The sequence below is a fragment of the Zonotrichia albicollis genome, chromosome 1, assembly GCF_047830755.1.
Source record: "Zonotrichia albicollis isolate bZonAlb1 chromosome 1, bZonAlb1.hap1, whole genome shotgun sequence".
In the NCBI taxonomy this organism is placed as follows: domain Eukaryota; kingdom Metazoa; phylum Chordata; class Aves; order Passeriformes; family Passerellidae; genus Zonotrichia; species Zonotrichia albicollis.
In genome coordinates this window covers 4,643,174-4,656,253 of record NC_133819.1, presented here as the reverse complement: position 1 = coordinate 4,656,253, position 13,080 = coordinate 4,643,174, and the positions used below count along the sequence as shown (strand labels likewise).

The 13,080-nt window shown below is 43.6% G+C and overlaps 1 protein-coding gene across 2 annotated transcripts in view; it reads right to left on the bottom strand.

The window, feature by feature from the left end:
• The window catches only part of OXSR1 (oxidative stress responsive kinase 1), an 88,356-nt gene that overhangs the window by 50,347 nt on the left and 24,929 nt on the right, over positions 1-13,080 (bottom strand). For both annotated transcript variants that reach the window (XM_005491423.4, XM_074546297.1), the window contains one exon: positions 9,302-9,410. In XM_005491423.4, coding sequence (XP_005491480.2) covers positions 9,302-9,410 — 109 coding nt within the window. The remainder of the gene's footprint in view (positions 1-9,301; positions 9,411-13,080) is intronic.

Sequence of the window (13,080 nt, the reverse complement as noted above, 5' to 3'; positions counted from 1 at the left end):
TTTCCTTTTGGAGTCTCCTACGAAAGCAGAAGCTGCAAGCTTTGAATACAAACACCATGTGGAAAGGCTCATTTTGCACAATTCAAACTGCACAGGAAACAATCACATGGGTGCACAGTGTCTCTTAGCTGGTGCAAAGCAGTATTTGCTGAGCTCATCTAAAAGCTTGCAGAGCTATTTCTCACTTTCCACCTTCTCTGCCCACTGGCACCAGCTTCACCTGAACACCAAGACATCTAGTAAACCCAGTGGATATAAATTGTGAGATAAATTCGTTGCCCTGAACAGCACCTTCAGCTTCCTCTTACCAAAAAATCTTTGTTTAGTTCAAGATATTCGCAGATGATACAATCTTAACACAGAAGACATTAACAACAGAAAAAAACCCAGAGGAAAATGAAAAAAAATACAGAAATGAAGTTACATAACATTGCCCCAACATTTTATGCAAACATACTCAGTGTTCAGCCTTCCTTTACCCCACCCAAGCAGAGAAACACACTCATGTTCAGTGAATTTTGACATGGGTCTTACCCAAAGGTTCCACCCAGACGTAACTCAGGTTGTTTTGATATATGTTGGACTTCCTGCATCTGAGCAAGAATATCTTTACTTTCAGATGTTGGAGATGGACCCCTTCACTGAAATTCACCTTTATGTTCTGAGAAAAGCATTCTCTGTTGTGTGTCACAAGGACTCACCTGGCCTTCAGCCTATGATGTTTTCGCATTTAAAGAGTACAAGCTTACAAACTTTGAGGCTTCTTATTCTGGACAAGAATTTCTGTGACATCAAAAAAATCCCACCAAAGAAGCCCCTCCACATCCACTGTCCAGGTTTTTCCTCTGAAATGTGCCTAAATCTGGAGAACAAACTGTCACTTGTTTTGGAAGTCCAGTGAAAATATGTGGTTCTTCACGTACTCGTTTTGTCCTCTCTCCACACACGGCTCCGTTAGCAGACTCGGTTCACAAACATTTCCCTTCTCCTGCAAAGGGCTCAGGGAACATGAGGAGGCAGATCATATGGTGTACTCAAATTCATTTGGTCAAAAAATCCTCTATTTAGCCAAGTGAGAGGTTGTATTTAACCCTGAAAGGGGGGTGGAGGGCAGACAGACAAGAGGGCATGCACAGAGGCAGCCCTGGTTGTGAAAAGGCTGATTCACACCCAGGCTATATCTGCTCCCAGTCCTGCCTGACACTTTTTAAGCACATTTATTTTAAAACCACTTTCACATTGAGATGTTCATAGAAGTGGGGGAATTTGTCAGTCCTCTGCAGAAAGAAGAACAGCAAAAAGGGGTCAGCAAAATGCCCACTGCAGGAAAGAGCTGAGAAGCAACCCAAGAGCCACCCTTTTGCTGGAAAAAGTGTTCTTAGAATCATCCCATGGCACCACAGCACCATGAAACTGGGATTTTTCCAACTCACAAATCAATAAGTTTGGGAGTTGGTTCTGATTCACAACTCAACTACAACTTCATTAAGCACAGCACCAGGGAATACAAAGAACAAAGCCAAGCTGCATTTCCCAGCACTGCTCCGTGGAATGTTCCAGCATTCTGGCTCAGGAAGCCTGGCATGGAGCAAGAAAAGAACCAAATCCCCAAAGAGAAAGCCACAGCCAAGGTAGGAGCTGCTTTGAGAGGAGAAGTCACGGGAATTTGACTGTCAAGGAAAACACCTCCTGCTAGAAGGGCAGGATTGGATTGCAGCATGAGGCTGAGCAATCCCATGCAAATTTGATACCAGAGGTGTGTCTGTGTCTGTCTGTCTGTGTGTGTGACACACTCACCAGGGTAAGGCCTCCCCTGCCTCAGGATACAAATTCCCACACCAACTCCATTAACTGGACCAAGAGATGAGGGAATCAGAGTCTAAAGGGGGAAGTGACTGTTCTGCACAGTGGCCTGTTCCCAATCCAGCAATACAATAACTGCTACAATTAACTGGAAACCAATGCAGCTGAACTGGAACCAGGGCCTAAACCACAGCAGAGGATGTGCCCACACTGCTGGGAAACACCAGCATGGCTGCAGAGGCTGCCAGCCCCTGAGCCAGCTTCACACCAGTTCAGGAGTAACTGGGGAAGAGAGAGCACATCCCAACACAGCTGGATCTCTGCTTAAATGCTGTTTCACTATGGATTTGTGCTCCATGTGCAAACTGCTCTATCTCACTTTAAGACAGAACCTAGTGGCCAGAGGATGAGGTTCACACTGGAAATGAGGTATCTTGCTCTGTATTAACAGTTACAAGATTTCCAAGGAGAAAACAAATCCACTACAATGTCTCCAGAAAAGAAAAAAATATATCTTTGGCTCCTCTCTAAAATAAAACCTCTATTTTAGATAATACTCTGAAGCACTCTGGTGTATTACACATGGCATTAGGTTTGATTACAACAATTCCCTTATTATTTTTCTCATTAAAAATTCACAAGTAGCAAGTATGGACCCAAAGTACAGGAAGCTGAATCCTAAGTCAGAGAAAGATATAAAAAAGAAATTAAGTTTGGCTGAGGCTGACTGGAAAGCTCTTCCAAGCCCAGAAGGGTCACATACCAAGAAAAGACAAAACAAGACACAGAAAAAAGGGTCAGAACTGGAGTCTAACCATAAATATAAATAATGCTGTCATTAACAAGGATGTTTAAAGAAAGCTGGTGATGAGCAACTGATCTCAAAGCCCAACAGAAGACAAAGGAAAGCAGACAACATTTAGTGATTGATATGGAAAAAATGCAGCTAAAACAAATTCCTGCCCATCAAATATACACTGTGCAGCTCATCAACAGGAAGCCTCCAGAGATACTGTGCAATCTGATAAAGCATTTAGCATGGCCTGTCATTCATCATCCCCGTGTCTGACACCAGTGCTCATGGAACTGCACCTCCTCAGCAAAGAGCAAGCTCTCAGTGCACACTGTGCAGCAGCTGACAGGGAAGGGCTTTTCTGCTCAAACTCACAAGTTCCCACTTTGCTCCAAAGGCTGCTCATGCTGTAGCTCCTAAGGACAGCACGAGTTAGAAGGAATTTGTACACACTTACCCTCAGCTGAGAGAGGCCAAGCTGTAACTGCTTGTAAGAGAAGGATATTCAGGTTTTGGATATTGACACCAATGGGCAGTCCTGGATCCCAGCAAAACTTTGCACCCCACCTGACTTACAGCCCACACATATCCAGTAAAACTGACTCCTTCAACACCATGAATTGTGTGAATTAGCAAAGATACCAGGCTACCTATGGTGACAAAATGAGATTAAAGTTTCAGGGTTCACCATCTCACTGTTGTGCCCCTGCATCACCTCCAAAGCCATGCTATAAAATGGGATCACTGCAGTAACTGGAAATCCAGTTTTCCAGGCAGGGTGGAGACCAAAGAGCCAGGAACTCCTTAAACCAGCTTTGCTGCTGCAGCAAACTTCTGTGTAATCACACCCTCGGGGCAACAAGTCCTAATTGTTCCACTGATTCACTTTCAACAGCAAACCACCACAAACACTGAGGCTTCCTGTTCCAAATCCAGAGCACGATTCCTTGACCTCACCTACTCCAGCAAGCCAGTGGAATGGCATTTAGGAAGCCTGTTTCTGACGTTTCTCCTCAGCAGAGGAAGAAAACATCCACACTCATCAGTGACACTGCTTAGGGCACCAGCACACTGGGGCTGAAGCAGAAGGGCATGAAAACCTGAGCAGAAAGGAAAGCTTGTTTGGAACAAGATTAGAGATAAATGCAGGAATATTCCAGCTGGAATTCTACATGCCCCCAGAGGAACAAAAAATGTACAGCAGAGCTGGTTGCTATGGGAACCATATCTTGCATGTTATATTATAACTTAAGTGACAGAACCAAGATACACTTGAAGTTAAATGCAGTGAAAACTCCTCTTTAACTTCATCTGGGAGGCAGAATGGGAAAATTTAATTCTCAAAAACTTCCAACCTGGAAAAAACAAAAACAACAAATAAAAAAGCAGGTAACACTACCTGCATTGATTGGCCATTTAGAGGCCTGGCACAAACAGGATTGGAAACAGTGCTGGGGAATCACCACACAACTTTGTGAGAACCAAAATCTGCCCCAAACCTGACAAACACTGATGCTGAACAGGCTGAACTTTGAGAAGGGGGAGTTGGCAGAGTCACTGCTGCTCTTTCAAGACATCTCAGCATTAGCCAGTGGTCTCAGTGAGCCTGGACGTCATTAGAGCCAAGAATTAAATCTGCACCTTGTCAGTCTCTGGCAAACAGATGAAGAAGATGCATAAGAAGGAAGAACTGTTTGGATTCAGTTCTTCTGGGACTGAGGAATACAGATACAGCCAGAGAGTAGCAAAGTAAAGGAAACAAGTTATACAAAACAAAGGAAAAGACATTAACCCTGGTTCAACCTCCTCAGAGGGAAAGCTAAGGAAACATCCACTTCTTGCCTCCTTCCCCCCAGGGCATGTGCATGGATGCAGAAGAAATATGAAAGATTAAGGCAGAAAACAAGATAATACAATAAAGGGAGCAAAACAGCCTGTTGCTGTTGTGATCAAGACATTTATAGGAGAAAATCTGAACACAAACTAATTTTTCATGCTTTGCTTATTACAGTTAGGATGGCAATGTACCTACACACATTGTATTCTGCAACCATGTAAAATCTCTGCCATCCCCTGCTTCTGACTTACCCCATCCTTAATTGTTTGAAATTGAATTGTGTTTCTACAAATAAAATCAAAATCCCTCCAGATGAATTAAAAATAGCATATCTCTCTCCTAAGAAAATAATTCAACATAAGCACAAAGATTTCTAAGGACTTGTGGTTTATGCTTTGATCAGAACTCTCTGTTGGAATTAGGAGGAGCCAGATCAGAGATTAACACAGCAGAACAAGATGTCCTAACTCCCTGGTAGAGAACTAAGATTTGCCTACCTCTTTTGGTCCGGCATTCTGAACTTCAGATCAAAGCTTGAAGTAAGAAGTTGATTAGCTAATCTTAAAAACTTTTGGAAAATAAAAGATTTAACTATTTCAATAAAGCAATTTCCTTAGCAGATTTCATCTTAGAGCAGAGGACAGAATATCCAAAAGTCCTGCCTGGAAATGTTTCAGTATTTAAAGGATTTGCACAGTTGAAAAATATTTTGGAGGTTTTATCTGCTGCAGGCTAGGACAGGAAAAATTGTTGTGTGATGTAGCAAGTCACCAGGGCCAGCTGTTTCACAGGAACAACAGTTTTATAGAATCACAGAAATTCTAGGTTGGAAGAGACCTTTAAGATCATCGAGTCCAACCCATGTTCTAACACCTCAACTAGATCATGGCACCAAGAGCCACATCCAGACTTTTTTTAAACTCTTCAAGGGATGGTGACTCTACCACCTCCCTGGGTAGATGATTCCAGTATTTGGCCACTCTTTCTGTGAAATACTTCCTCCTTAATTCTAGCCTGAGAGTTATCCACAGCCATGGGTCACCTGTGAAATGAGAGCTCTTGCTAAAAGCAGGGAGAATTTAGAAGAGCAAGCAGGTCACAATGAGTAAAAGCACAAGAACAAAAGCACAGCTGCTCCTCTTCCTGCTACAGGAGTTTGAGAGCAGGACTGGCTTCAGCAGGCTTTAAAAAGGCACGAGTAAAATTCCTGTCAGGAGAATGCCAGGGAGGCAAAGAGCAGGTCAGCAGCTGTCTAGAAATAGCCATTGGATTTTACTTTGGAGTAACACTGGACTCAAAGGCTGGGGTGTCGAGTTCATGCTGCCAAGCTTAGAACCCTACAGAACTTCCAGCATTAGAGAAAAGGCTCTGCAGCTCCTAATGAAGGGAACAGAAAGAGCAGGCACCTGCCAAAGCTGCCACAGACACATCACCAGCCTGGAAGAGGCTGTCAGGAACTGCACACAGCAGCAGCAGCAGCAGCACCTCATCCCAGCCACGTCTGTGGCAGCAGCAGAGCCTGCTCTGGGCTCAGGGCTGCAGCTCCCAGGGCTCTGAGCAGGGGCTCCCACCCTGCCTGGCCTCTGATGCTCCTCAGCTCTGATGCTTCCTCCTGGCTGCTGACAGCTTGCAAATATAAAAATCTCCCATCAGCAGAGTACTTGGGGAGACAAATAGTTCTGTTTCAGTGACAATGTCAGACAGGTAATTCAGGACCTTTGAGTGCACCCTCTGGATGTCAGAGGAGCAAGGCACTCTTAGACGACTGCAATTTGTGGATTTAGACAATTTTCCCTTAGAGACATCTCTAAAACACTTGCATGTATGACCAGGTTAGGATTTTAACAAAAGACTGCAGCCAGAAAATAAACTAAATTACACTTACAGCAACAACAAAAAAGGTTTGCATTACAGATTGGCTGTCTTGTGGGCTGTTTGTCAAATTAATAAGGTCACTGTCTGTAGGCTGAAATTAAAACTAGTTTCAGCCTGAAATCACACACCAGCATACACTGACAGGAAAGAGGCAGTAAAATTCTGAACTTTACCCAGAATAAATTATCATGAACAAAAGCCATGATCAAAATACAGAATGGACATCAGAATGTATTTCATATGTACTTACTGGGACGTACAAATCTTTTTAAACAGCTATAAAAAGTGAAAGTGTAGGACTCTGTAGTGACTCTGTTTTGAGTCTGTTTTGGTGCAGTTTTGTGTTTGCTTGTTTGTTTTCAGTTTTGTTTTGGGGGGCTTTTTCTTTGCTTTTGTTTTCTGGTTCAAAAACCAGCTCAAAGGTTTTTCCTGTTGAAATCCAGATCATCATTTTTCCCACTGCATGACAGATGACTGCAAAACGAGCCACTTTATTACTGATAAGAACTAAGCTGGAAGGAATGAGAGGCAGTTTTAGAAGTGTCTCTTGTTACATAAATCACTCAGCCTAAGACCAACTGAAAATAGGCTCATTAAAAGTGAATGAAAAAGCTCTTCAGTCAGAAAGCTCCAATCACAAGTTTCTTTTCCCATCCTTAAGACTGTGCTGTAGAATCTGCCTATGAGAGCTGAGATTCCTGAAGCACAGATATAAAAAAGTACATAGAGAAGTAAAAAGTATAGAAGAAAACAGCTGGAAAATACCTCACAAGGTATCCTCTTGCTTAGAAAGTGAAAAGTCATTCTCAAAGTCTTTCTATTTATTTTAGCAATTCCTCCAGCCTTCAAATTATTCCTTTTAAGTGAGAAAATTTAACCTTGCCTCACAGAAATGTTGGGGAAGGGAAGAATTACACTCTTACTGGTCTGTCTTCTACTGAATGACCCTACTCTTCAACATATGCAACAAAATGAGAAGCAGGGAAATTTCCTAGCACTCCTTAACTACAAATCCCCCACTAAATGCCAGAGCTGCACAAGGGTCAATTATCAGGCTGAAGAACATAAAAGCCCATTCAAAGGGAATATTAGATGAGAAGCAGGTCATCATTCACACCAGCAAGAGGCTGGTTCTGAAGCAAGAATTATTTTTCCAGAAATTTTCCAGTGTAGTTGTTATATCTGTGTTGCCTTGATAATGATGGTCTGACTTTTCCCCAGCTTTACACAAAAAAAAAAAAGAAAAAAAAACCAAAAAACCAAAAGAAAACCACCTCCACACACAATTGAGAACAAACATTTGGAGGGTCAAGGATGAGCCATGACACAAAACTGCTGTGAAGTGATGGAGGCAGCTGTGCATTTTCTTCAGAGAGGTTGTGTACTCCTGGAAAAGGCCAAACCCATTGCTGCTCCTCTCCAGCACCCCTGAAATGCCATTTCCTGCTGTTGTGGAAACTTTCCCATACAGACTCTTTCTATACACACAGCAGCACTGCCTGCTCTGAGCTGGCAGGGGATTCTTTTCCACACACAAACAGCCATGACAGCTTTAATGACCTGTCACATGTCCCTCTAAGGAAACACAGGGTATTGCTTAGTGACACATGAGACACTAAAAACCCTTTAAGACAGACTTAAGGCTGGCATGGAGTTGGATTTCTTCTAAGAGAACTGCTAAAATTCTCTAAAGAACACCTTCAAAGGGACATGTTTTATGGTCATTGCTGAGCTCTTGTGCAAAATGCAAACAGGTTTAGCCAGATTTTTCCACATCATCTCCTGGCATTTTACAAGTCCACAAAATTAAGCCAAGAACAGAGAAGCCAGGTTGGATTTTTTTCAAATGTAAGAAAATAGGGATTTTTTTCTTTTTCAGTTTTCAATTCTTGTTTGCTGCAGTGCCAGGAAAATGAAGTCTTCCTAAAGACAGGCCCAGGATTTAGCAACAGCACTTTGTGTTAACATCCAGAGCTTGAGTCCATTTCTTGTCTCAACTATAAATTAAACAGGGATCCTGGAAAATATTATGACTTCAAATAAAACATTACTGATACAAAATTTTCATACTCACTCTTTCAAAAAAAGTTGTTTCTCCAGTGTCTGAGAAGATAAACACAGAAAAGGGAAGTTTCCCTGGCTCTGTGTTAAGCAGGCAGTGATTTTCAAAAGCCAGTTAGGTGTTACTACTGATGGACACAACATGAGAAGCTGTTTCTGAGCTGAATGGGTTGCCATCAAATATTATCTGTACAGAATGGCTGGGAAGATTCCTGGTGGGAAGGGACCTGGGGGTGCTGGTGACAGTGGCTGAACTCAGCCAGGAGTGCCCAGGTGGCCAAGAAGGCCAAGGGCAGCTGGCCTGGGCCAGGGCAGGGATTGTCCCCTGCGCTCAGCACTGCTGAGGCCACACCTCAGATCCTGGAGTCACTTCTGGGCCCCTCATGACAAGAAAGACTTTGAGGGGCTGGAGCGAGTCCAGAAAAGGGAACAGAGATAGGGAAGGGTCTGGAGCACCAGGAGGGGCTGAGGGAGCTGGAAAGAGGCCAGCCTGGAGAGAAGGGGGATCAGAGGGGACCTTGTGGCTCTGAACAGCTCCTGACAGGAGGGGACAGCCAGGTGAGGGTCGAGCTCTGCTCCCAGGCACAAGCAGTAGGACAAAAGGAAGCTGCCTTGACTTGCACCAGAGGAGGTTTGGATTGGATATCTGGAAACATTTCCTCATGGAAAGGGCTGTTCAGCATTGGAACAGGCTGGCTGGGAGGTGGTGGAGTCACCATGTGGATGTGACATTGGGGACAGGGTTTTAGAGGTAAACTTGGCAGTGCTGGGGTAATCCTTGGCCTTTCTGATCCTAGAGATCTTTTCCAACCTAAACAACTCTACAATTCTTAATTCATGGGTGGGACCCTTAAGAGGTAGAGAAGGGAGAGAGGAAGGAGGGAAGCCAGGTTTCTCTGCTGCCTTTAGGATAAAGAAATGTGACCACTCACCTCCACTGAGTAACTTCATCACCAGCCACAGCTCATCTTTCACCACAAACGATGTGTAGTAAGATACAATGTTGGGGTGATGGCACTGACTCATGGCTTGAATTTCTTTCTGTAGAGAAAAATAAAACATCAGCAGTTGGACACAGTGGTAATTACTCCTCAGGCACAGAATTATCTTCTCAAGACACAGCAAGGGTACAAAGAAAAAGGATATCTAGAAGGTAAATGTAGAAAATCCAGAAATACTCTAAACATTCAGGCTCCATCACACTAGAGCCAAAAGGTATTTTAGGGTGTTCTTCCTGTCTGTCTAGAGAAAGAAAAAGTTAACCAAAAAACCCATGGCAAGGATATCAAAGTGGTGGCAATCAAAATGCCTGCACACAGCTACAATGGAATATTCCCAAAAATTCACTCTGGTTTGTGACCTAGGAAGTTCATGCTGACTTCTCCTTTCAGTAAAACACTGCAACAGATGCTTAATCTGTTGAAGACTATCATTTGGATGAGAAAGGGAAATATTGGCCTCTGGGGAAAAAAGGCCTTTTATTCCTAAAGTTTGTTCCCAGCAGGAAAGCAGATGGCTTAGCTCAGTTAGGGTGAAGGCACAAAGGACAGCTGTGTCCTTTGTCACACTGGAAGAAGAGAGAGATCACTTTGAGATTACAAAGTCAGCAGCTCCTACCAGTCCAGGATAATATGAAATATGTTCAGATGTTAAATTGTTTTGAGTTTTTACTGTGCTTAGTCTTAGTTTTGGTAATGGGTTCAGAGTTGAGGTTTTCCAGGTTATGGAGGGAGCAACACCACAGAAAACATTGACTGATTTCATTATGCAAGCACAAATCACCACTTTGGACACAAAGACTCCCAAGTTTCTTGGCTGTCCACAGACAAAAGCCATCCCCTGAGCCAGGCCTGGCACCCTGCACTGCACCCAGCTGAGCCTTTGTGCTTCAGCCAAGTGCCCCAACCTGACAAACTGTGCCCACCCCAGACTCATCCTCCCATCCCTGAACTTTGCTCTCAGCCACAGCATTCCTCCACAGGACACACAGGAGGAGGAGAGCAAGGCCTTCACCCCTGATCCTTCCCTCCCTCTCAGCACAGCACTTCCCTGGGATGAAGCACAAGAGAGAGCTCTGAGGAGAACTCACCCGTGCCCAGGACACCCCACAAATGCAGCTCATGTTCCTCCTGCTCCTGCACAAAGCTGTGCTTGTGACTGAGCTCAGAGCAAAGCCACTGCTTCCCCTTGGCAAGGCCTGAGCTGGCAATCACAGCTCCAAAGGAACAGCTCATGTTGATTTATCCACTTAGCACTGCTTTTCAGGGAGTAGGTGCCTTTGAGGAATCCAAAGCAATTGGTTCCTCTTTCTGCTTCCCCAGGAGAGGCACCAACTTTCCAGGAAACTTTACAAGCAGATTAAAGAAGAATCCTTCTAAACAGGAAAGGATATTTGAAGAGGAATAAGCTATTCATCTCCATGTAGCATACTCTGACTAAAAAACACTCTGTGAAAATAAATACAGCCTCAAACAATATATTTTGCTTACTTTGACAGCTCCAGCTCCCTTCCTTGCAAACTTTCACTTGTGTCAAGTCATTTTTCACAAAGGAAATAAATCAGCAACTTTGGAGTTTTCTGTGGTTCTCTGTAGTTCTCTCTCTGACAATTCACTATACTACACAGAATCAATTGACACCAGAGGAAACCAAGGTGGAAAGCAGCAAGCAAGGGCTGGTAATCCATCCCATCAGCCAGACCTGCCCAAATCCACCACTCTCAGAGGAGATGGCTTTGTATTGTCTCAACTAAACTGTTCAAAATATTTTGAAGCAGTTCCCTGGGAGATCAAGAGAGTAATATGAGAAATGTGTACAAACATTGCATATTTAATATATATTTGTGTATGCTACTGGAGTACAGGAGGCAATGAGACAAAGTCTGGACCAAGTTTATTTAAAATCCCAGAGCTAGATCAGATTTTTGCCATTTAAGCAGCCCCATACTACAGAAATTTCCAGGCATTTGATGACAGTTAACATTTTATTCTTATTTTCTAAGAACTTCCTCTCTCATTCACTTACCACAATCTTCTTCCTGGGCTGGGAAACACAGCTAAAAAAATAGCTGAAGTCTGTCATGTGCACCAAAGCACAAAGAGGGAAAATAAATAATCACAAACCTGATCTGTGCAATTAAACACCTCTGTCAGCCAGTGGATGTATAATACAGGCAGATTAATCCATTTCTCTCACAGAGTAGCACAGCTCTGAATAATTAATTGCATCACAGCCCACGATTTTCGGTGGTTTTACATTATTACCAATCAGAGGGAGCATCAGGCAGGCAGAGTTTCCCTCCCACCCCCAAATCCCCATTTCATTTTCAGCATTTTCCAGGCTCATCTCACACTGGCTACATCAAAGCTTGTTCCTGCTCTCCCCCAAAGAAGGCACCAAAAGCTCAGCCCATCCAACTGTTTAAAGTGATAGTGGCAAATCACAGGGGTTTGTGGTTAAAATGCTTCCTGCATAACTGAACCCAAGGCAATCCTATCATCCATCCACAGCCTGCAGCAGCAGGGCCAGTGCAGGGGCTGAGGGCTGCAGCTAAAGCAGGGATCCCACTCAGGGATCACTGGGCAGCTCTGCTCAAAAGCAGAGTAGGAAGGGATAAAATGCAGCAAAACAGTAATTTTGTACAGTAAGCTCAGCTTTAATACCATTGCCAAAGCTTTTGGGAGAGTTTGCTGCTCTTCAAACACAGCAAAGTCACAGCAGGTAAAGGTTTCCCTTCCCACCTCCCTAATAAGATTGCTAGCCCCAACTAACAGAGCTACAACTGTGCTTCCCATATTTTCCCCAGATCAACACTACATTGGAAGACTGCAAATAAAAATCTCAGTGATTTCCATAATTTATTCAGGCTGCTCTATTGCCTGTCTGCCAGCAGCCATGGTCACTTGGTGCAGACCCCAAGGCAGCCACAGATGCAGGGGGTGATGAGCAGCTCTCCCACCCAACAGCCTCACCCTCCAAGGCCTCAGTGATGAGAGACAGCCCTGCTGCCAATTCCCAGAAATTCCTCTGCTTTCTGCTCAGCTATGGAGAATGAATTCCCGACAAAAACAAGTCTAGACAAAGGCAATGGTTTGGAAATGGTTACATGCTCACCCTGGGTGAGATATTTTTAATATCTGTATTGTCAAATACCAAAAGCAAATAGACTGGGATTAGCTCTAAATGCCTCCATGGCTTCCATTAAGGGTTCTGACAAATGTTTTCAGGCAATAAAAGAAACATTTCAAGGCTTGCAAAACAGTCATAAAAGTGCACTGAAGTATAATCTAGAATCATAAGCAACCTATTAGTCTCCTGTAAGTCAGACATACTTCTGGAGATCAGCTATTTTGGATGAGGGTTTATTTGCCCAGTGACACACAATTGAAGTTTGAATTAATAGGAGCAGGTAAGGCTGTGTTTTAGTTACCAGCTCAAGTTTCTTAATGGTATTTTCTTTTCACATCACCACCTTTTACTCTGTGTTTATCTGCCCCTGAGGCTTGCTTCAGAGGCACTTGCTCTCAACTACCAGGATTAAAATTATGCTTTATTTAGTTTTACTTCCTACATGTTGACATGAACTCCAGAGAGATAGCAGAGCAGCAGAGTGCTTTCATGTGGCTACCTGCAACTTCAGAGGAGCCCAGAGGGCTGCCAGCATGGTTACTCTGTTTGAGGGGAATCACAGCCATAGGAGAAGTGGGGAGGG